The sequence below is a fragment of the Mus caroli genome, unplaced genomic scaffold (assembly GCF_978045245.1).
Source record: "Mus caroli unplaced genomic scaffold, Mus_caroli_1 scaffold_7, whole genome shotgun sequence".
In the NCBI taxonomy this organism is placed as follows: Eukaryota; Metazoa; Chordata; class Mammalia; order Rodentia; family Muridae; genus Mus; species Mus caroli.
In genome coordinates, this window is record NW_028227262.1 from 43,958,311 (window position 1) to 43,984,602 (window position 26,292).

The 26,292-nt window shown below is 35.5% G+C and overlaps 1 protein-coding gene across 3 annotated transcripts in view; it reads right to left on the reverse strand.

The window, feature by feature from the left end:
• Positions 1 to 26,292, reverse strand: part of LOC110295968 (contactin-6) — a 370,702-nt gene that overhangs the window by 183,366 nt on the left and 161,044 nt on the right. For all 3 annotated transcript variants that reach the window (XM_021164390.3, XM_021164391.3, XM_085840204.1), the window contains exon 4: positions 18,915 to 19,090. In XM_021164390.3, coding sequence (XP_021020049.1) covers positions 18,915 to 19,090 — 176 coding nt within the window. The remainder of the gene's footprint in view (positions 1 to 18,914; positions 19,091 to 26,292) is intronic.

Here is a 26,292-nt window from a genome sequence, read left to right on the forward strand (position 1 = left end):
TCATGAATGAAATATTTACCCTTGATAACTTTCTATATCTCACATGTAGCTTGAGATAACTTGACTGTAGAATACATTTCATTTTAAACATTTAGCTCAGATATTTCTTATACAGAAGCTTGTCTCTACCCTGCAGCTTTTCTGAAAATGAATTCTTTTTTATTTATTCTTAAATAGTTCTTCAAACCTCCATCCAATTAAAGAATCAACTTCAACTGTATATTTGTTGGAGGATCTTGGGTATTGTTCTTGCCATAAAAATCCACACACCCATGGAAGTATTTTCTATAGATCTGACATCTAAGATTTCTCAACAATACATTTAGTTTCCTCAGTCTCCGGGCAGCTTTTCACAGGTCTTTGTTATGTAGTATATGAATGGCTGAAAAGCCTCCAAACTATTTCACATCTACAGTTCATACTTTATCATAATTAGCACAAAGAACTTCAGTTAATATCAAAACTACATATAATAATCATATAATAAATCATGTAATCTAAATTTTAGAGTATGTAATCTACTAAACCATAAAATCGATTGAATTATATAAAATATTTAGGTTGGCACATTCATGCGATGTTGGCATCTGGGAGATTAAGACAAGAATACTGTATCTGAAGGTAGCCTAAGTTATACAGTTAATTCCCAAATCAAGCCTTGGTTACACTGTAAAGTTCCTTCCCAAGCCAGCAATAAAATAGTTAACATAAAAATATAAAATCACATAACATGGATCCTTCCTTAAGGTATTTTTTTTCCATAGAACACAATACAAACACTGGATGAGTTCAGAAGGCCACGGTATTGGTATTTGACTCCTGCTGAATCCCTAGCTGCCTCTAAGGCTTCTCACTCTCTCTCTCTCTCTCTCTCTCTCTCTCTCTCTCTCTCTCTCTCTCTCTCTCTCTCTCTTATACATCCTAGAGTTTTGAATGTTTCAGTTTCTATTGAAACTCCATCTTTTAAATATGCTGTTCTATGCTTTATGAAGTGTTTCTAAAACCAAGTCCTCTTATCACATATGGAAGACTTAATGTAAATTAGCCTCACATCTTACATCTAAGAGTAGTTACTACAGTGACCTCTGCAGTGTGATTTTATAATACTCTCCATCTGAGATACAACCTACTTCACCACTGAAATGTAGTCTGAGGTTTCCAACACATGCAGCAGTGCTGGCATGTTAAGTCTCATTTGTCTTGAACTTTAGTTACTGAGTTCTCACAAAAAAAAAAAAAAAAAAAAAAAAAAAACTTTCCAATTTTTCAGAGACTCTTTGGGTTATTTATTAAATTTTTCATTCTGTCTATATGTTATATCTTAGAGTATACACTTACTTAGAGTAGAATGTGAGTCCACTGCACTCTCGATGTTATAAACCCATTCTGTTACTATGGAAAATGTTTCGACTACTCAACTGGAACACTAGGACGTGTAAAGGGGAAATGAATCATTTCACTTGGCTTAGTTTTGGCCATGATACATATGAGAACCAGACAGAAAAAAAATGTTCTATGTAAGTTCCTATAAAACCTAAAGAAAAACCACCTGAGATTTGAGAGTAAAACCAAAGCTACAATATTGTACATCTTCAAAATATCCTAGTTGTTTGTTTTACCAGAGTGTAAACTATGAGAACAGATAATACAAGAGATAATTGAGATAATTGATACTGGGTAGCCTTCAATGTTCATCTACTGAGAGTCTCATTCTTCTTGAACTTTAGTTACTGAGATCTCTCAAAAAATCTTTTAAATATTTTAGAGTCTCTTTGGGTTATTTATTAAAATTTTCATTCTGTCTATATGTGTGAGATACAGTTGTCATTGTCCATATGGCAAAGTAACATTGAGAATATGCTTTCTTTACTCTTGCACAGCAGGGTATGACATTTGATAATATCCAAATATAAAGAAATAAAATGTATAAATAGGTGAATGAAAATGTCACTTTAATATAATGCTCCTGAAAGTTTCTCATTCATAAATGGAAGTGGATGGAAATTAGTGTTATTTAGCCAATGAAATACTATACAGAAGTTTTATCAATAACAAAAAAAAAATTAGAAGTCAGGTATGATGGCACCTCATCTAATGATAGCACTTTAGAGGCAGAAGCAGGAAGACCTCTACAAGTTCTGAGCTAGCGTGCTCTACATAGACAATTCCCGAGCAACCAAAGCTCTGAGACCCTACTTCATAAAACCAAAACAAATAATTAAACAAAAAATACTAAATAATGTAGAAATTTGGTTAAGTAAAAAATCATAAATATACAAAATATATTTACCTAAAAATATATTTACTCAGACAAAAATCATATAAAAATGTTAAGTAAAATATTATAAACTTAAATATATACTTACAAAAAGCATATCAGGAATGAACTAGAAACCTGGTAATGGGATATTCAGAACATGAACAGTCCATCTCTCATAACCAAGCAAGAATTCCAGTGTAGAGATTGGATCTAAAACTTAGCCACAAAAGCTTTAAGCTAAAAATTTGTCCTTCCTACATGATGTGGCTGGGGTAAAGGTGGCATAGATATTTTAGGATTGGACAAGCAATGACTGGTTCAGTTGGTGACTTGTGTCATGAATGGGTGCCTGGCCAGCCCTGACACTGCTTGCAGGGCCATAAAACAGAATATAGATAGACCAGAGACCTAGGATAGAACCAAACATGGCTGATAAATAAAAGAAAGAAGAAAGAAAGAAAGAAAGAAAGAAAGAAAGAAAGAAAGAAAGAAAGAAAGAAACAAAGAAAGAAACAAAGAAAGAAACAAAGAAAGAAAGAAAGAGAAGAAAAACAAAACAAATCAAAGCAAACAAAACCAAAACAAACTCAATGGCATGATTCCTAATGATATTCTGTTAAAGTTATAGGTGGGTGCTGAGTTCAATTGTTATCAGAGAGGGGTTATCTAGAAACTGATGAAAACAGATGCAGAGATACATAGCTAAACATTAGACATAACTCTGTCTTTCCTGCAGAGGAGGATGTAAGAAGGGTTTAGGAGCCAGAAAGGTCAAGGACACCACAAGAAAGCATACAAAATCAACTCACCTGGGCTCATAGGGACACACAGAGACCTACCCTACATCCATCGAGCCTGCATGGGACTGACTGAGGTGTACAGCATATGTTATGGATTGTGTAGCTCTCTCTTCTTGTGGACTTGTAACACAGGAATCAGGAGCTGTCTCTATATGTTTCTTTTGCCTGCTTTTGGAACCCTTTTGCTCATACTGGGATGTCTTGGCCAGCTTTAATAGGATGGCAGGTCTTATTCCCACTTGGTATGCCATGTTTGGGTGGGATCCATGGGAGGCTTGCTCTTTTCTGAAGAGTAAAGGAGGAGGGGTGGACTGGAGACAGGCAGAGGAAAGGTAGAGAAGGCATGGGGAATGAATATAGCTGGGAGGGAGGAATGCGACTTTGGTCCAGGTGTCCAAAAATTAAAAAAAGAGGGGGGGGTATACCACAGTTAAAAATAAATGAACTAGTTATTTTTATTTTTTCCCAGAGCATGGTGGAGTGACTTTGGGTTATTACAATTCTGTTATATTTCAAAGTAACTAGCAGGGTAAGAACATTTTCACCCAAAGGTTACACATTTTTTACATATATTGAACTACCATAACTACCAAGTAACTGTACCTAAATTTGTGTATATATGTATATATAAATATAAAATATGTGTGTGTGTGTGTGTGTGTGTGTGTGTGTGTGTGTAGGCTAGAATCACAAAGATATTGTTACAGATCAAAAAAAAAATCTAATGGTGAAAGTTCAGTTTGTGAAGGAAAGGAGATAGATTTCAAAATTCCCTGTTTAGAGTTTCATATGGATCATATTTGAGAAAGTCAACCCTAGTTATATTCAACTGAAGCACACATAGCTCGTGCATATGGTAAGTGGCTGGTCAAGTCCACTTATCATTGTAAGATGCAGGTACAAGGATTTGTTAAAGACTGGCTTTTGGTTAGGGAAGACTGGAAATGCATTTTAATTTTTAGGAAATTTGGATTTGAGTTCTTATACAAAATGCAATGTTCTGTTAAATTAGAACTGAGCCTAGCAGATGTCTTGGGACTCTGTTCTTATTATAATGCCTGACATATATAAGCGCAAAAGGGTCAATGTCCTGAGAACAATGAGATCCAAGTAGAAGTTTGAGGTGTGTGTTCTTGGCCAATCTTATCTTTCAGTCCTGCTTTAAAAATGTGGAGCTGAGGAGCAATGATTTCATTCAGAGCATCACCTCCTCTGACAATTTCTCCTGTGAGGTGGAGTAGACAGGACACAGCTAGACTTATGGACTGGAGTGAGATAGCTTGTTAGGGCATCTGCAGCTGGAAATGCTCTGAAAGACCAAAGTTGGCTTCAGAGTCTGACTTCTGTTACCAATCAACTTCAGGCTCAAAGTCCTTTAGGCTCACATAGTCCTTTGCTGTGAGAATTTCAGCAAACTTGGGGAATTGCTGTGTCTGTCATTTGGCTGATTGCAGACCTATTAACTTTTATGAACAGTAATACTTAGACTAATACAATAGTCACAGTTTGTAGCCAGCTAGACTTACCAAAAACCTGTCATAAATTTATATTGTGATCTAGAAACTTTTTGTTTCTTGTCAAATGAAACCGGTAACCTTGTAAATGGATAGTGAGAGCTCTACAGAAACAGAGAACATTCCCAAAGGCTCAGAGGGAACAGGAAGTGGGTTCACCTCTAACACAATTGTTTTTATTTAATAAAAAGTAATCATTTTTACTTACACTTGATGAAATAATTATAATAAGTCCCTTTTTGCTCAAAGAATAGACCTCCTTCTGTAAGAACTCTAATAGCTTGTTTGTTTGGGATTTCTGAAAGAATTAAGGGAAGGTTATATAATCTCTATTCGTAAACAAACAGAATTGACTTATGTAAAACAACTCATTAATATGGATGTGAAAATAGATCTGAACTACACAATTCTCACAAAGAAACAAAATACTCAGTAATTGTCTTGTTAAATCATGCCTCTAGTTCTAGGGTCCCTCTCATTTGCATTTTCTGTCTTGAGTAGAAGCACTGCATAGGAAGGCAGTTATTTCTGAGAAGGGATTACACTTTAGAAACCTATTGCTTTGGCTAGTGTTAAAGCCCACTCCTCTGTTGATCTTTATTCCAGTAGAGTTCACTGGATTTGCTTATTTCTTTGGGTGAAATTGATATATCTGACCAGATACACAAATACAAAGAATGAACACTGCCCTCCCTGCCTGTGTTTTTCTTTCATAGAAAGATGTCCCTCAGCAAATATACATTGTTGAAATCGAAAGATGAGTTTTGTGAAAGGTCACTCTGGACAGAAATACAGGTTTCAATTTGCTTTTCCACTCGGGTACAGCAGGTTTTTCAGCAGCATCTCTTGTTGACCCTTTGATGATTTTGGTAATTGGCTTCCCTAGGTAGTGGCCTATAGCAATCCTTGATGATAAGTGTCTACCACTCACAGTCTTGTATTAACGTTGGCAACATCAGTGTCATCATTGAACTGTAGATGTTTAATATTAGGTCCTGTTGCAGTTGAGGTGATTCATAAACGTTGTCATAGGTTACTGAGAATCATCATATACCTTATTATTTTAAAAACAATAGTTAGAGAGGATTATGAAAGTGTAGTTAAAACATGGAATGCCAAGAATTAAATCACAGCTTATTTCTCCTCTGTTCTTCTTAGGACACATGACTTTACTGCTCTGAAAATAGTCTTTGCCATCAACAAAACTAGTGCTATGACAAGAACTTTAATTATATTTGCAATCTTGAGAATTAAATAAGATTATATCTGTTTGAAAATATGTGTATGATTTATTGTAGTTTTAGATTTTGTAATATGAGTGTTTTACCTTCATGTACATAGGTGCTCTTGGTGAATGTGTGGCATCTACAGAGGCCAGAGAGGGCATCAGGTCCCCTGGGAGAGTAGTTACAGGTAGTCTTTGTGAGCCACCTTGTGGGTACTGGGAACAGAATCTGGGCTGTTTATAAGGTCAGTGACTGTTGTTTACTACTGAGCCACAACTCCAGAGCAAATATTATCCTTTCAATTTAAAAAGACAATTGGAAACTTGATATTTTGATGATGATTCATTTTTAAAATAGATTAAAAATGCCCTATAAGTTGTACTCAGCTTCACAGAACTTAAAAGGCTTGATCTATTTGATATTTCTAAATTGAAATCATCTTACTGCTACAAAATAGAGAGAAAGGTACATAAGTATGGTGTTATTAATTTGGGATACAGAATTTCTGCTTTCCTAAAGCACATGAGAAGTGACCAATGTGAATATTACTTCCTAGTTTTCTAGAAAATGTAAGCAGAGAGTCTTGAATTTGTTACTGTTTGGGGGTTTCTACCTATAAAACACATATATAATACATGAGCAAAGCAAACATTAGATTCCCTTGGATGGATGACTTTAGTAACTCAGTCCCATTAGGTGGGCTTCAGAGGAACTTCTATGACACTGTAAAAGCTCCAGCCTAAGGTTAAGGAGATTCCAAAGTGAAAAATCACTACACAAAAAATCATGAAAATAGCTGGCAATTTCTAAGCAAGTGTTACATGGAAGATTTACTTGATATATAATATATGTTAATGCGGCATTTTGCTTTCATGTGTCTCTGTATGTGGCATTTATACATGTATGTATGAAAGTACCTCAATAAATATGCATCATTGAGAAGGACAGATGAGTTGCTCACATGTATGTGGGAATATATATGAACATGGAGACCCTGTCACTTTTCTGTTTTCTTCTTTTAAGGGAGGGTCTATTAATCAAAGACAGAACATACTAGCCTTGTCTTAGCTAGTCTCCCTAAGCAGCATCTCTGGTGATTCCCAGTTTCTTCAGTGCCAGTCTGGAATTATAGGCAACTGCCACATCTATCTGATATTCACTGCAGACCTGGACTCCAGCCCTCTTGCTCATGTGCTACCACCACAGAGTCATCTTTACAACCTATGAATGTGAGTATATTAGACTTTGAATAAAGATTCATAGAAAACACCTCTCTCGGGTTTTACAGTCAAACTTACTATGTCCATAGAGACCAGTGAAAATTATATACCAAAATTGTCCAGACCTTAATACTGGAAACATCAACTTCATCTGTGAATAATACCATATTCCTTAATCCCAGCAAACAGGAATCAAAGGTAAATAGACCTCTGTGTGTTTTAGCTCATCTTCGTCTACATAGTGAGTTCCAGGTGGGCAGGGCCTACATAGTCAGCGTCTGTCTCAAATACACACACACACATAATATATATGTGTGTGTACATATATATATATATATCTATATATATATATATATATGAGCAAAGACACACACACACACTCACACACACACACACACACACACACACACATATATATATATATATATATATATATATATATATATATATATATATACGCACACACACACACACACACACACACACACAGTAACAAAAGGACTACTTTTTAAATATAAATGCTAGTTTAGTTCAGTTTCTAAAGACACAATATGTACTACCACTTCTCAGTATCTGTGAATTATGCCTTTGTGGGTTTATTCAACTCATTAAAGAACCTAAATCGTTAAAAGTAATTCTTTTTTGAACTGATCTTGAACAGACTATTTTTATTTTTATTATTCTCTAAACCAAAATCTCAGATCAAAAGTACTTATGTAGCCTTTATATTATATTAGATACTCAAAGAAATTTAATGATTATTCACAGTATATGAATGTATGCATGGAAGTTATAAAGAACATTATATTACTAGCCATAAAAGACTTCAATATGAACAAATTTGGGTATATTTTGTCTCTTATAATCAAGCCTCCATGGATACTGAGAAATGCTTTTTTGTTTTTGTTTTTGTTTTTGTTTTGTTTTGTTTTGTTTTTTGAGACAGAGTTTCTCTGTGTAGACTGTCCTGGAACTCACTCTGTAGACCAGGCTGGCCTCGAACTAAGATATCCACTTGCCTCTGCCTCCCAATTGCTGGGATTAAAGGAGTGTGGCACCCCTGCCTGGCTGAGTAGTGATTATATATACATATGTGTGTGTGTGTGTATGATTACTATGTGATAGGTAGTTATATAAATATGTACATAAAATATGTATTATATAATATGTGATATTACAGCATGTATATGAATTAATTTCATGTGCACTGTCATTTTGAATATTAAGTACAAGAAAATTTATTATAGAAACTGATTTAGTGGCTGCAGGACAGAATTTTTTAGAGAAATTTATCAACCCATGTAGGAAAAGAAATAAATTGTGTTATATTGATTTTAGGAAGTTCTGTTTATCACAGACATAATTAAGAGAATAAAAAGATAAGCTAAACAGTAGGCAATGTGTTTTTCTGTATAAAACAACAGCAAAGTTGTCTTACCTGGAATCAATTACTATAAAAAAAACTCAATAGAATAGAAAAGAAGGAAAATATAAGTTTTCAAGTATAATTAAGGATGTAGAACAAAACATTTTCAATTAAAATTATTAAAATAATTTTAATCATAAATTAATTATAAAGTAATAAAATTATAAAGTATAATTATATATAAAATTATAAAGTATAATTATAAAGTATAACAGTTTATTATTGCCTTTCACTTGTTTACTTTGACACAGGAACTATATATGTATATATGAAATTAATTCATATACATCCTATACTATAATACTGAATATTATGTATTTCATGTATATTTAATATAATTATTTCCATAATTATTTCCATATTGTATATGTTAAATATACATATATAGTGATTATATATAATATATATTATTAATATATATTAATATTAATATATTATATATATATATTTCTCAATATCCATGGGTGATAGATTATAGGACCCTCAATATGCACATATACACATACAATCCTTAGGCATGTTGGGAATCGTAGATGGGTGCATGCTGATGTTCAACCTGTTTTCTTCTTTTTATTCAGTCTAGAATAGGTAAATAATTATATTAATGATTATATTAAATATGTGTGAAATATATGTGTGACCAGCTGTTTCAGGCTGTTGTATAACTTCTCCAGCTCCACCGTGCTTGACTGTATCCTGTAACTGTGAGGAAGAATAACCCTTGACTTCACAAGTTGTTTTTGTTATCTGACTACAGGAACGAGAAAAATAAGTAATATAGGAGATAGTGATGACACAAGAATTATATATCTTTGCCCTTAAAAGCCACTCAACTTATAAACATAGCTATCTTAAGGGCCAATTTTTAATGTATAATATAGACTCTTAATTTATATAAAGCAAAAATAATAAGGCATTTAAGTAAATGGGCAACACACTTGACACCAAATATGAGGACTGGAGTCTGAATCATAAGAGCCCACATAAGGCATGTCTATTAATCCAGTCTTCCCCCTAAAAGATAGGAGATGAAACAGGCTAGTCCCTGGAAGCTTGCTGGCATGAAATAATGAAGATGCTTTCTCAAGCAAAGAGAGATGAGAAATGAGAATTGGTATCAAGGTTGTTTTCATCCTCTGACCTCCACACTCAGAAAAACACACTCAAACAGACATACACACGCACACACACACACACACACACACACACACACACACACACACACACACACACAGAGAGAGAGAGAGAGAGAGAGAGAGAGAGAGAGAGAGAACTAACATATCATAAGTATATATGCACACATCATATATTCACAGAAAGTAACTTTTTAAAATTGTGCTTGACAAATTCTTAACTCACAAGAAGAGATGGATCATCTCTCTGGAAGAAAAAAGGAGAAAGAATTAGAAGCAGAAGAGCACATGGGAGGTTGTCCAAGGTGTTAATAATATTCTAACTCTAATCTTCTCTTAGTAAGGTGCCATTCCGTGTGATGAGCTATCTATTTGTGCTTTTTATATTTTCTATACACATTACACTTCTTAAGAAACGGCATATAAATCAATAATTTTAAACCTCACAAGCATTTCCATGAGATTCTTTTAAATATATTATGTGTAGTTGTTTTTTTAAACAGTAGATCCTAATTTAGAGAATATAGAATATATTTATTCAATGCAAATGCCAAGAAACAATTCACTGCATAATTTAATGCAAATGAGAATTTCATTAATGCAAACCATTTCATCAGTCCACAGAGCCACATTCTCCTGAGCTGTGTACATAACTCGTCTAAAGCCACTTGTCCAATGAGTGAACAGCAAGCCTGTTTCTGATTTTTGTGTCTTCTACAGCTTTACAAATAAGAAACTCTCAGTTTCGATGGGACAAATCTCATACTTTGTAATATTTTTCTCTCCTACCAAAGCTCTTAGCCCACGCAGCTTAAATGTGCAATTTTATTCAAATGGACCAAAAAAGATTAGACCCTACTGAACATAAGTAGAAGAAGGCAGTAGGAGAGGCTGAATTTCAAAAAAATAAAAAGTATCAATTTTGATACGATACATAAATAGATTTCCAGCAGTGCTGATGTGGGGGAAAATGTGGGTAATACATGGGATAATCTGCATTCCTGTTGATTTTTAAGATAAATATGATAGGAGCTAGCTGTAATTTAACTGTGCAATGCTCACAGCCCATTTGCTTAAGATATGAATTATTTTTAATATCAAAGTTTTCTCCTTAATATACCAACTGGCGATAATGTTATTAGAGCATTTAAATAATTTTAGAACACTACGTCTTTTGTACATTATAGTGCTGCAACAACCTGATAATGAGAATCAAAGCTAATTGGTCAACTTTCCTTCACTTAAGAAGTTAGACAGAAATAATTTTCACGCACATGTTTATGTCATTCTCTTTTTCTGCACAAATGATGCTAAAAGGCATTTGGCATTTTCATTGATAATTAGGTATGCATCACCCACTTAATGCACCCTTTACAATTACCAGAGTCTTTGAGACTTCCAAATGCATTTCTAAGTGTTATGTTTAAGAAGTTCTTTTCCTAGGACTTAATTTGTTTTGCAGATCTAAATGCACTCTATCACCATCAGAATCATGTGTAATTTGGGCTCATTTCAATGACATTCAGGAATACTCAGGCTGCAAAATGCTTTTCATTTTTATTTATCAATCTGAGAGTCTTCTAGTTTAAGAAATAATGAGATATAATATTTTCAAGTTCACATAGTGCCTTGAAATTCTTATGCAAGTAGTAAAAGACCTTCAGATCAAAACTTCTCCCTATTATGGTATAATTGCTTATTTGTTTAATGTGTGTGTGTGTGTGTGTGTGTGTGTGTGTGTGTGTGTACAGATACATGCTTACATGGGTATGTGTCTGTTGTAACGGAAGTCAGCATAATCCCAATGGCCATTCCTCGGGCACTCGACACCTGTATGTGAGACAGAGCCATTGCCAAGAACTCACTCAGTATACTTAGCTGGCTGTCTTGCAAAGGCCAGGAATTATTCTGTCTCTGTTTCTCTACTGTTGGGATGTGTCATAACACTGCTATTTTCCCCTCTATGCTCCCTACGTTTGAAGTCTGCTTCTCAAGCTTACAAGGCAAGGCTTTACCTATTAAGGTACTTTTCCGGCCCAGTGTTTCTTTGATACATGAGAATCCTACTTTCAAAATAAACATAAACTCTTTTTTTAAAAAATAATCTGAAGATATACATATTAGAAATTCAGAACCAGTATAGTCTGAGTGACCTTGGGGAAAGAACACAATCGTATCACCTTGCATTTCTTTAACTGTACAATATGGTTGGGAAACGTTTACAAGTTTAAAATAGTGATGAATGGCATGGTATATATAACCCTTTTGCCTCCCTCTGAAAAAAAAAATGATGCTGGTTGTAAATACCTACATGTTTATGACACTTTCAAATGAACTCTTATTACAATGTTAACCTCGAAGCATTGAAAATCAGCCCTGCGATATGGTGCAGAATTGTGCCTTCTCCCCTTGTGCATCAAATAACTAAAGCCTGGAACACCCATAAGTATGTATAACTTTTGTATTAATAATTTTAATATATAAAGCTAACATAACCAAGAAAATCACGTGGTGAATTTAAAAATTGCCTTTTATAAGCAACTTCAAAGTTCTGGGCATCAATCAAATATTTGGTGTTAGAATGAATAATAAAACACAAATCTTGTCCTGTTAACAGTACAGGCCTAAGCTTCTGCTTGCCATTTTATATTCCCATCACAACAATCTATCTTTTGTCCTTGCCCTCTGCTCTGTATGTATTAAATATCTAGTCCTCTATCAACCTTATGTGAAACTTGCATATGAATTAAAACTGTGCATAATGTCATATTGAATGCATAGTGACCTTACTGACCAGGCAGTTTGCCTTGATGCCTATGTACCACTGCATTGTATTTGACTTTCCCAAGTTTCTTCAGAATCCCAGTCTAATTAAATTATCTTTTCATAAAGAGGATCCAAATTTTATTTTAGCCTCAACCCAGAAAAGCAATCATTTCCTCATGCCAGCCTTCTGTCTCTTTAACATACTCAGCCACTTCTGTCCCTCCTTGCCTCTTCTACAGTGAGTGGTACTGTTCACACTTTATTTAGTTTCTGTATTGAAAACAAATCTTTTATCTTAATGGTAAAATTAAACCACACCTCCTTTGGATGTGATGGCATTCTTTGTTCTTTCTCCAAACGTCTTTCCTTTCTCCTCAGGATATTGGTCAGTTTCCATAGTCTACCTCTTATTTCCTCATATAAAAATTTTAAGGAAATGCTGAAGGTAGGAGGAGGGAATCTTATATTCTGCTCTCTGAGTTTGAAAATTGATCATGACACTCGTTATTTTTGTAATTTAAGGCAAAACATTTTTTTTTGTCTACCTACCTAAAACAAGAAATTTGATCCTAACAGAGACTTTACTATTAGGACCAAAATAGCTTATATTAAAAAGTTTCAAAATTACGTACTATGTACAGACAATTTACTTTATTTTAATGTTAGAACTTGACTTAAGGAACCATTTGTTTGCTTTGTTAAAATAGGAGGTACCTGCCTCAGTTAATTCTACCATTTATCTTTGGAACCTAACTCCATGTTTAACTATGTCTAGGTAGTGGACAGATGTATAAATGCACAGTCAATAAGACTTGACAAGCTGCCTTCCATTCTGCACTAATAAAGAAAATGAATTTGAAATTTCATCCATAATTAAATATAAAACACAGAGAATCAAAAAGTTTTATCTATGACTTTCATGTTTAGTGTTTTCATGATCAGAGTTCTACATACTAAAGGCCTCCCAAATATAGCTTAGCAAAATTATAGGTTTCTTCCCACATACCTATCTCAGTTTCTCAGGGACAACATTTATGTAGAAGAGTTAGATTACAGTGCTCCACAGAAATGCTACAGAGGAATTCACTAACATACACATGAAAAACAGGAAACCCACATGCAGCCTTTCCCACCCAATGAAAGAAAACTCAAAGCATCTACAAGGGAATTAAAGATGTAACCTGGATCTATCACTCAGGAATTCTAAAATGAAGGACAAGAGGTGATAAGATATGAAATTTCCTTTTCAGTTAGTTTTCGGTGGTTTGGGGGTGGAGTTAAATCAGAATATGCCTGAGTACATGATAGACCAGAATGCTATCATTTGCCAGGAACTTTTGTGATCAGATGTAAAAGGCTTGTTAATGGCTAAGACACATTTGACCTATTTCATAACAGGTTTTTTTTTTTTGTTTTTTTTTTTTTACACATAGGCCACATTACCAGGAAAAAGTCATGCTGAGATGAATCATAGGATAGGGAATTATAGGCATATCTAATAAAAAGTTCGGATGTATCATCAGAATTCCAATACCAAGATAAAAGTTATACACAAAAGTAATCAGTTACCTTATATATACCTGCAAAAGGTTACGCTGAGAAGTTAGATGCAGCAAGAGGGCTCATAAATCTATTGTATTTGAAGACAAAAGCAATGCTATAAAAACTCCAAAAAGACAATTGAAATCATCCCAAGTTCAAACATATTTTCTTGACATATAACTTTATTTAACTTAGAGAAATTTGTATAAGCAGGGCTTTTGGACAAATGTTGAAATGTAAGAGCAAAAGTCGAAAGAAAAACAGGAATGATTTCTGCCTTGGTTAGGGTTCCCTAAAAGTGTGATCCAACAGGCAGAGATTTACATGAATAAGATTAATTGTGTCTCCAGTATAAATTTCTCAAAATATAAATAAATAAATAAATATTTAGAATAAAGAAAAATAAAACTGCACATGGTTAGGGCTCACCTTCTTAGTAGCTTGACTGTTTAGATTTAACTGTTCTGACAAAAATAATTTTGGAAATTAATAATGACACTCTCAAAAAGTAATTTTGAGAAAAGGAAAGTCAATTCAATTTTTAAAAGAGATGAATTTTGCAATACCAAATGGCCTCTCTTCCCAAACTTGATATGCCCCAGTATAGGTGAACGCCAGGGCCAAGAAGTGGGAGTGGGTGGGTAGGGGAGCAGGGCAGGAAGATGGTATAGGGAACTTTCGGGATAGCATTTGAAATGTAAATAAAAAAAATCTAATAAAAAAATAAAAGAGATGAATTGAGGTGAAGATCACAGAAGAAGGAAGAAATGGGAAGAATAGAGCAAGGGCAAATGAATCTGTTGTCAACCAGATTTCATCTCACTCTCTGGAGAGATCTGGAGAACCTATGGCACAGGCAGGGAAGCCGGCTGGGGCTGGATGTGTTTTCATAAATTGACATGTAGGTTAGGCATCCCAATCCCAATCCCAAGGTTATTGTGAATCTTATGCCTACAGTGTTCATTTAGGAAAAAAAAAAAAAACACATCATTTCAAACTGACTGAAGAAAGTGACTGGTTCCCATGTCTTATCTAGACAGTGTTCTAAAAGGGTCTTTATTATTAAACATCAAAAGCATTCACTTTATAAAGCTCTGGTTTTTCTAAGTAAATATAATTAAAATGTGTTTATCAACAATATATCCTGAGAAAAGCAGCAATCTGATTAGGCTTTAAAGCATCTACTCTATAAAATAAGATTGACAGTAATATCTGACTTTATTATTATTGGCCAATTCAATACAAACATTAAATATAAAAAGTATATATAGAAAGCAAGGACTAGATGGTAATACCCTATCACACAAGGCCCCACAGAGTGGGCTGTATGTGCAATGCTAATGAATGACCAGGCAACCTGTGCTTACTGGTCCAATAATGCTAGGCCTGAGGTAGTGATTATCGCTCACTAACTAATAGGAATGGAGATTTACTACATAGGGAAGAATTTATAATTGGTATTGTAAATCGAGTCAAAAGCCACTGTAGCTGAAGAGGTCATAGGCCATTGTGGGAAAGACCCTGCTGTTGTTTTGATAAATTGACATGATGGATCTGTTAAAGTTTCTTTAAATTAATCATCTTTATACCAATAGATATGTATGTCTGCCATATTTCTTGGACATACTTTCTGCAGTGGGCAGTGATTAGTGTAAAATCTCATAACTAGTAAAGTGTTGAGAATTAAGTGACTGTTGAATTCTCAGCCATATATGACTCCCCTGTATCCCCCTCCGGAAAGGCACAGGGTACATCATAGGATAGGGGCCAAGTACAATGAGAGAGCTAGAGAAAGAGTTGGAGAATTGTGCAATGCTGTATTATGGCTACAGAACTTTTGGATGTATGTCTTCTGAACTCTTGAACTCTTATGAGTCATGATTTCCTATGCAAGATGTGGACACTATGGGACACATTAAAATTTTGTCACTAAACCACCATTCCCTGTGGATTTATAGGCAATTGGTGGGTGGAAATGATTGAATCAGTTGCATAATTCCTAGTAAGTTGCCCATGTGTCTATAAATAACTCCTCCTTTATGCTTGTGTAAGCAACCATAATGAAAGCCGTTATGCTATAAACAAAGATTTTAAAGCAGACAGGGGATTAGTTGGGACTGAAAAGGGATCAACAGGAGTATGGGAGGACAAAATAGTGGAATGGAGAAGTAAATATGATCAAAATGTATCGTATACATATGCATGAATCTCAAATCAATGGCCATTATATTATTTAATTGACACATGCAAATAAGAATGCTATATAAACTTTGCGAAAATAAGAAGAAAGCTTGGGATATAAACAAGAGATTTCTATCTATGAAATTTATCCATGAAATTGTGAAATAGTAGCAATTAGAAATATGTAAATATATATATGTATATATATATATATATATATATATATATATATATATATATATATATATATGAATGAAGGCCCTTACATTCTTATTCCAATTAATCCCTGCTATTGACTTATATAGAGAGTGGTAGTAGGAATTTCAATCAACAGAGGTTATTGTAAAAGTGATTCAACTACATTCTGTTGGATATTTGATCGGCATAAAAGATAAGTTTGGTTTGACTGCATCTGAGACTTCAGGATTTGACTTGCATCATTATTCTGCCAAAGACATTTTTAGTCAAACAGCCATTGCTAATTTTAAAAGGAGATAGTGAAGTATTCCAGAGTTACAATACAGGTCATGAAGTTCAGGAACTTTCCATTTGGACAGCATACATCTAGAATGCTTTTTCTCTGTAATACTCTAACAGATCTTTAGCTGAATATACTATGAAGCTTTTCAGACACAGCATCAGTATAAGTGCTATACAGGAAGGCGAAAAGTTTGGGCTCTTTCTTGCTTTTCAAAATGTCAGTTTTAATACATAAGATCACTTGTGTTTTAGCATAAAGATCAATTACTGGTATAAGCAGACCTATTTTATGCATGGATTGTGTGAAACTATATGTTTGTTCATATAGTGCTCAGGTGTGTACACATGTTTATGAAGGCTGGAGGGTGACTTCAAGTTTCCTCTTCAATTATTTCCCAAATTATTTTTCATATTATTACTGAATATGGATGGAGCTGACCAAATGGGCTAGATGACCTGGCTAATAAGCCTCACAAATTGTCTTATTTCCACACCCCAGTGCAGAGATTGTAGCATGGTCATGACACTCTGCTTTTTTATATGGGTGTAGGGGCTTGAAGTCAAATCTGCAACTTTGTGTGACAAGCACAGGAGGCATGAATTTTAGACCTGAGAAGGGAAATAAATAATGAAGACCTATAACCTCCCTCTCATGCAGGTAAAAATAAATTAACTTATTTTTAATTTAACCTATACTTTTCCGTTTTGGCAATATTAAATTAGAGTTTAGCTTGAAAAAATTTTAGATGCAAGTATTTCTTTTAGCCAAATTAAAAAAAAAAAAGGTCATTCAAAACCATAGAGATAATTAGAAGCACTTTATAGAGTGCAAGCTATTAAGAAGAAGAAATATGTCACTATATAAAATATATATTGATGTAGACATTTGGGATTTACTTAGTTTATGTGTTTGTCTTTTTTTTTTTCTTTTTTTTGAGATAGTAGCAGCACCCAAGTAGTGGCATTGTAAGCCTATGCCATTATGCAAAGGCCGGATATTTGATAGAAAATGCAATAGAAACTCAGAAGCATTACAATTAAATACTATGTTCTGTATAGCATTCCCTTTTGAATTTGTCAGTGTATAATCTGATTCCAAGAGGGATTGTTAGTCTCTTTAATAACTGCACATTCCTGTAGGATGTGTCTCTACTTTTCTCACTGATATATTTTCAAGTGATTCTCCAATGCAGAAATCAACTGCAATGACAATTGATTTATATGCATCCAAAAGCAGGGCTATTTCCCAAACACTGAATTCCCTGCACCCTGTGTAGACCATGAGGTCTCTGGTGCAGGATAAACTTGGAACCAAAGAACAATGAGAAATTGACCCAATTATTAATTCATGTATCTGCAGGTGACTAAAGTTCTATTATCCAGAATGAGATAGGACACATATTTCTTAACATCTTTAAATTTGTTTTATGAAAACTATAGACCACACAGACATTACCATGAGCTCCCAGAAGGAAGCAGCTAATATTCTAGGTCCCTGACTTATCTAAGTGCAGGGAGTTATATACAAGGGGGAAATGCAAGCCTTCTACTTTGTCCTCGTTGTGAGACATAATTACTCTCAAACAAGGCTTTCACTGAATCCAATAGGAAACATTTTAGTCCCTAGAAACACTGTATATAAAGGATATAAGACACAGTATCTATTGTTCATCTGCTAATGTCCCCAAATGTCACAAAGGTAATTACTTGGATGACATTTATGTGATGCAGCTGGACATTGTTACAGTTAATATAAAGCCTGCCTGTGGCAACCACTTTATTTCCACCTCCATCTCACTGAGGGTGTGTGTGATTGCTGCTTCTAGAGCAACATCAGCCTGTCCCACATGACACCACTGCCCTGGATTTCTTTTCTGTGTTGTTCACACTAATACCTTGCTCAAAAGAAAGAAAGAAAGAGAGTGAGAGAGAGGAGGGAGGGGAGGAGAGAGCTAGAGAGGGAGGGTGGAAGGAAGGAAGGAAGGAGGGAGGGAGGGAGGGAGGGAGGGAGGAAGGAAGGAAGGAAGGAAGGAACGAAGGAAGGAAGGAACGAAGGAACGAAGGAAGGAAGGAAGAAGGAGCAGCAATATTATATGCATGCATCTTTATATTGATATGTGGCACTTTTAGAGATGGTTCCAAGAATACTTCACAATATATAAAAATGCTCTCCTAAACAAAAAGATTTCTATTATCCTCAGGAACACAGATTTATAAAATGCAGAGTCAGAACATTTTGTACACATAAAATTCCACTTGATTTCAACGAGGATGTTACTGAGAACGTTGACCCTTTGACCCAACATAGATACATCACCAGACTGTTTTCCAGGACATATTGAATATGGATTTCCATACACACTTACATGCAAACTGTAGCTTGGCTTTTCTACTCAGAATGGTGCCCACAGGATTGGTGGCCAGACACTGGTATATGCCAATATCTTGATCTGTTCTGGGGCTACTGATGGCCAAACTGCCTCCATCCAACCTATAGTGATAAGTCATGCCGAAGTCAATATCTGTACCGTTCTGTTTCCACCTTCAAGAATAAAAAGAGAAATGAAGTTACATATATAATATAAAGAACTAAATGCTATTTATCATAAAAATCATACTCTTTAAATTCCTGTAGGAATAAAATAAACAGTCAAAAACAAAATACATGATTACCTGTGGGATGATCTCAGTGGCTTCATTAAGGACAAAGACCATGCTGTTGTTTGTGGTACTGGGGCTTAGCCCTAGGACCTCACACACTCTATCTAGGTTCTGTAACACTGGATTACATCTACAGCCTTGCTTGTTTGATTTTATTTATCTATTTATTTATGTATTTATTTATATTGACTATTTTATTCATTTACATTTCAAATGCTATCTCCCTTCCAAGTTTCCCCTCCACAAACCTGCTATCCCCTTCCTCACTCCCCCTGCCTCTGTGAGGGTACTCCCCCACCTGCCTACCCACTCCTGCTTCAGCGGCCTAGCATTCATTCCCCTATCCTGGATTATCAAGCCTCCACAGGACCAAGGGGCTCCCCTCCCAGTTTTGCCAGGTGAGAAAATCCTCTGCTACATATCCAGTACCCCCTAGGTACTCTGTGGTTGATGGTTTAGTCCATGTGCTTTTGCGGGTCTGTTTGGTTGATATTGTTGTTCTTCCTATGAGATTGCAGACCCTTTCATCTCCTATAGTCCTTGCCCTACCTTCCTCATTGAGTCCAATGTTTGGCTGTGTACCTAAACATCTGTATTGGACCAGCTCTGGCAGAGCCTCTCAGGAGACAGCTACATCAGATTCATATCAATTTTGAGACATGTTCCAAATTACTGATCTTACTCCAAACACATTCTAAAGCCCTGACTGGCGTTTAGCTTGCAATCCTATTGTATTTCTCTCACACAAGCTGAGATTACAGGCCTTTGCCATAAGGCCTGGCATATACAGCTGTTTTGGAGCTAGAAATACAAATTGGTAGGTTGTTTGGAAGGTCTCTATCCTTTATAAGTTTCAAACATTCACTTCCATGAAACCAGAAAGGCAACAGAACACTGAACATGAGAAATAAAAATTTGACATCAGTCAATAATTCTGACATCTATTTTTTGGAGACTTTCAAATAATGTATGCCATACCTGAATAACCACAACTAACGCTGCAAAACCTAAATGTCAAAAATGATTTAGAGAGAGAAACCCCAGAAAACAACTTTGCACCCAGCACCAAAAATGCCAGCAAAGGTCTGACAAAAACCCCTTTCAAGGCCGATAACAAAACATAAGAACACGACACTTTCAAAATGTGATTGTCTTTGTGAGTCTGCCACTTGGAAAATTAATCACGTTGAAAATATTTCAATAGCAGTTAAGAATGCCAACCTAAAATTATATGCTAGCAAAACAAATACAACTTGAGAATTTTTTCAAGAAGCCAAGTTCTCTCAGCTTAGATATTAGTCAACATTCCTTTAGTGCCTGAGTTATTTCTATAAATATGGGCATTAACAGTAATTAGAAGGAAGCACACACAGCTCACTAAGACTGCATTTGGTCACTTCGAGATCAGTGAATATGCAACCAACACCTCTTAAGATAGTTATTTCTCTCATCAGACACCTTCCAACCTCATATCTTAAACTATATACATTGCACATTAAGGAAGTTTATCTCAAAGTTGAAAGTTGTATGTAGTCATGTAAAGCATTTATGGGAAAATGTATTTAATATAATGAATCACATTTAGCATTTTCCAGGTAGAAAAAAATACAGGAAGAAAAAAACAAAACTTCCCCTCCATCATTGTCATGCACATGCCTGAGGGTCTATAACAGAAGATAGATTACAACATATACAGACATTCTCTCTAGCTTTTACATGTTTCTGACGTTTACAGAAACAAAACTCCCAAAACAGACAGGTCTATATATTTAATACTGTGTATAAGTAATGGTCTCCATTTATCAGGATAAAACCGAGAGCAAGCAAGAAATGATGCTCACAATCTGTGAAAACTTAACAAGTATGGGCTGTTCATGCTCTCATTGATGACATGACTCTGGGAAATGGTAAGTCCTTTTGCTTAGAGTCTCTGGAAGTGAGCTCTGAAAGAAAAATTTGTCCTTAACTTAAGAACAGAAGGGCAAGTGGAAGCTGTGAGAGACCTTCTGCTTCTCCAACAGTCTCTAGGCTTTAGGGTAGTGTTTATTAACTTTTCTAATGTTTCAATTCTTTAATACAGTCCCTAGTGGTGTGGTGACCCCAAAGAATGAAATTATTTTTGATGCTACTTCATAACTCTAATTAGTTATGAATTGTAATGAATATATCTGTGTTTTCCAATGATCTTAGGGATCCATATGACAGGGTCATCTGATTTCTAAAGGGGTTGCGACCCATAGGTTGAAAAGTACTGCATGAGTGTCCTTTGTCTTGAGCCCAACCCCAAATGCTTCTTCAAACCATGTTTACTGTATATGGCTGTCTTCCTCTGATTCTTCTATTCATGGTGAAATTATATTACAGATATTTTGGTAGGGTGAGTAATTGTGAGAAAGGAATGGTATTCTGAAAAGTTATTTTGAATGTTATTGATTTGGGGATGACATTGTTAAAGATTCATTGGAGAAAATCTGACTAATATCTACTAAAATAGAAAAGAACTACAGCATTAGGTAATTCTCCCACATTCTTAAAGATATGAAATTATGGTTCATATATCAAATCAACCAGAGGATTTGAGCAATTCTGTCAAATTTAAAATGATTTACCCATGTTCTGTTTATGACACATTGTTTTAATAAAATGAATTTATCAGTCATCAAAAATTCATCCATTCAGCTTGGGTTTTCCCCATTTTTCAAATAGTAGTTTGTACATACTGATTCTGAGCTCTTAGGAGAGAGAAAGCAGGAAATTTCTCTTCCCTATGGCCTGTCTAAAGATAGGGAGGCCTGGCTCTCCTTGTAAACCTGTCTTTTATAATTTGCTTACAGGGCATGGTCTCAGACCTCTGTGTTCTCTATCATTTCCAAGAGAAGGGTATACCACACTTAGTTTGCCAGCTCTCTTTAATTTTGGAATCAATCACTGAAATAACTGCTGTCATCATTACATGCTCCTAATTAAGTGCAGTAATTGTTTTTCAACACAAATTCAAAGTTGTTGGCTTAGCTGCAGCAAATGAATTCTTCACAGTAGCCCCATAATCATTCTAATCACTATGGTACAATTATTATTAAACTGTGCATATAGAACAGGAGTTCAGCCCTGGGTGTGGGCTTTGTCTTAATTAACATGCTAAAATAAAAGGAGAAATAGTTGTACTTCATGCACGTCCTTGTCAGACATACTTTACCGATAGTACTACATATCCGAATGAATTTTTCTATGATACAAACTAGAAAATGTGTGTTGAATGAATATTTTCAAGAATATGAATGAGCACATCAGTTCTAGAAGATGTGATGAATTTGAACCAGAATCTGATCCTTTTCCTGGAAAATAACTTTCACAGTTAAGTAGTTGAGACCAGCCTGGACAGTTTGGCTAGAAGATTCTATTTGCTGCCCTAATTATGCACATCTGTGCAAGCGTTTGAGTATAATGTCTAACCAGTCAGGTCTCTGCTTTAAGCTCTTCTTACAGGCACCACATCTTATCCTATTCCCAGATCACTGAAGGGAACCATTGAAATCAACATTCTAAGTTTGTCTGCTGTTCACTTTGCAGAATAAATTGGAGGCTATTGCCTCCATTGAAAAGTCCTCTTGTCTGCTCTGTCATTTTTGTCCTGTATATTCTTGTGTACATCCATTATAGAAATTTCATAATATCTACCCCGCTTGGTCATAGGAAGTCATTAACAATATGAATTGGGGAAATGTATGAAGAGAAAATAGCATCTCCTAAGATTTTATGGAGTCTAATTTCTAAAAGAAACTACCATTTAATCAATGGATCTCCTTTCTCCTGGTAACAGAATTCATTACTGGTATCCCTAATTCTTTTGTCTGAGAGAAAGTGCATTATGTGTAGAAATAATATAACTGTGTGCTACTCTCCTTTTGCAAATAAGACATTTGGTGTTAAGTTCTCTGCTATCTGATTTTCCTAGAGATTCTCGATATAAGATAAGCTTTTCTAACATTTGCTTTGGGTGACCCACTTCTCCAAATGCAAGGATCACTTATCCACCATTATCATCTCATAGGTTCCTGGGATTTGAACCTATACAAGCACTCCTCCCTGGGTTCTGACTTTAATTCTGCTTTTGGTTATAAAGCTATTCCACTGAATTTGACTTGACACAAATTAGTTTTTATTTCCTCCCATGAGATTCCATTACTATATTAAAGTTGCAAAACAATAACAACAAAAAGGATATAAACAACTTGTTTTCTCCACAGAAGAACCAATATAAGAATATATTTTGGAAGAAAAAATGAATAAGTTAGAATACATTTGGTGCTGTGATCATGATTAGAACAGCAAACAAAACTTTTAAAGTAATGTCTTCTTTTCAGCTTGCCCTCCCTTCCTTCCTTCCTTCCTTCCTTCCTTCCTTCCTTCCTTCCTTCCTTCCTTCCTTTCTCCCTCTCTCTCCTTTTCTTTCTTACTTTCTTCTTTCTTTCTTACTCTCTCTCTCTCTTTCCCTCCCTCCCTCCCTTCCTCCCTCCCTCCCTTCCTCCCTCCCTCCCTTCCTCCCTCCCTCCCTTCCTTTTTCTTTCTTCCTTTCTATTTTTTTAAACTACTATGTAGGAAGTACACTCTCACTCCAGAAAAAAATCATCTTAGGATTATTTGTAAGACAGTGTTGCCACTATTTATTTTTAAGTCTCTTGTAATGTTTTCCATTTTCCCTAAATAAACTTGTCTAGCCTTGGACTCTGTAATAAGAAAGATCTTTAATCCAGTATACACTCTTCTAAATAATCGAAGTCTAATATGGTAATTACTGAATTGTAACAAACAAATAAGAACAAATGTAAGCAGAAATGGCATCATGAAGGTTAAATATTTACATTGTATTGCTAGAATACAATGTGTGAAATACTGCTGCCATTTGCTTTATTATCAAGAAAATTGGGACTGAGTCTGACATTTAGGCATCAAAATATAATTCTTTTCTCATTCCAAACATTCTTGCCCATAAGTTTCTTATGTAATATTAGGGATCTACTGAAGAACTTGACAAAGATTAGAAATAAGAAGTTAAATTGTTTGTCTTTATGCTTCTCATTCACAAATACCTGAGGTACATAAACATTTAGCACTATTAGAATCTCTAACCACACTCATTATGTCTTTGTTGATGGACCTACTGGAAAACTGTCTTTGTAACCAGTAGCTTACACTTTTCTAATTATTGCAAGAAAATAAGAATTCAAAATGTGCTTTACTTATTTAAGTCATATTTTTTTTTTTTAATATTTTTATTACATATTTTCCTCAATTACATTTCCAATACTATCCCAAAAGTCCCCCATAGCGCCCCCCACTTCCCTACCCACCCATTCCCATTCTTTTGGCCCTGGCATTCCCCTATATTGGGGCATATAAAGTTTGCAAGTCCAATGGGCCTCTCTTTCCATTGATGGCCAACTAGGCCATCTTTCGATACATATGCAGCTAGAGACAAGAGCTCCAGGGTTCTGGTTAGTACATCATGTTGTTCCAACAATAGGGTTGCAGATCCCTTTAGCTCCTTGGGTACTTTCTCTAGCTTCTCCATTGGGAGCCCTGTGATACATCCAATAGCTGACTGTGAACATCCACTCCTGTGTTGGCTAGGCCCCGGCATCGTCTCACAAGAGACAGCTATATTTGGGTCCTTTCAGCAAAATCTTGCTAGGGTATGCAATGGTGTCAGCGTTTAGAAGCTGATTATGGGACGGATCCCTGGATACAGCAGTCTCTAAATGGTCCATCCTTTCATCACAGCTACGAACTTTGTCTCTGTAACTCCTTCCCTGGGTGTTTTGTTCCCAATTCTAAGAAGGTGCACAGTGTCCACACTTTGGTCTTCATTCTTCTTGAGTTTCATGCGTTTATCAAATTGTATCTTATATCTTGGGTATCCTAAGTTTTGGGCTAATATCCACTTATCAATGAATACATATTGTGTGAGTTCTTTTGTGATTGTGTTACTTCACTCAAGATGATGCCCTCCAGGTCCATCCATTTGGCTAGGAATTTCATAAATTCATTCTTTTTAATAGCTGAGTAGTACTCCATTGTGTAAATGTACCATAATTTCTGTATCCATTCCTCTGTTGAGGGACATCTGGGTTCTTTCCAGCTTCTGGCTATTATAAATAGGGCTGCTATGAACATAGTGGAGCATGTGTCCTTTTTACCGGTTGGGACATCTTCTGGATATATGCCCAGGAGAGGTATTGCTGGATCCTCCGGTAGTACTATGTCCAATTTTCTGAGGAACCGCCAGACTGATTTCCAGAGTGGTTGTACAAGCTTGCAATCCCACCAACAATGGAGGAGTGTTCCTCTTTCTCCACATCCTCGCCAGCATCTGCTGTCACCCGAATTTTTGATCTTAGCCATTCTGACTGGTGTGAGGTGGAATCTCAGGGTTGTTTTGATTTGCATTTCCCTGATGATTAAGGATGTTGAACATTTTTTCAGGTGCATCTCTGCCATTCGGTATTCCTCAGGTGAGAATTCTTTGTTCAGTTCTGAGCCCCATTTTTTAATGGGGTTATTTGACTTTCTGGAGTCCACCTTCTTGAGTTCTTTATATATATTGGATATTAGTCCCTTATCTGATTTAGGATAGGTGAAGATCCTTTCCCAATCTGTTGGTGGTTTTTTTGTCTTATTGATGGTGTCTTTAGCCTTGCAGAAGCTTTGTAGTTTCATGAGGTCCCACTTGTCAATTCTCGATCTTACAGCACAAGCCATTACTGTTCTATTCAGGAATTTTTCCCCTGTGCCCATATCTTCAAGGATTTTCCCCACTTTCTCCTCTATAAGTTTCAGTGTCTCTGGTTTTATGTGAAGTTCCTTGATCCACTTAGACTTGACCTTAGTACAAGGAGATAGGAATGGAACGATTCGCATTCTTCTACATGTTAACAACCAGTTGTGCCAGCACCATTTGTTGAAAATGCTGTCTTTCTTCCATTGGATGTTTTTAGCTCCCTTGTCGAAGATCAAGTGACCATAGGTGTGTGGGTTCATTTCTGGGTTTTCAATTCTATTCCATTGGTCTATTTGTCTGTCACT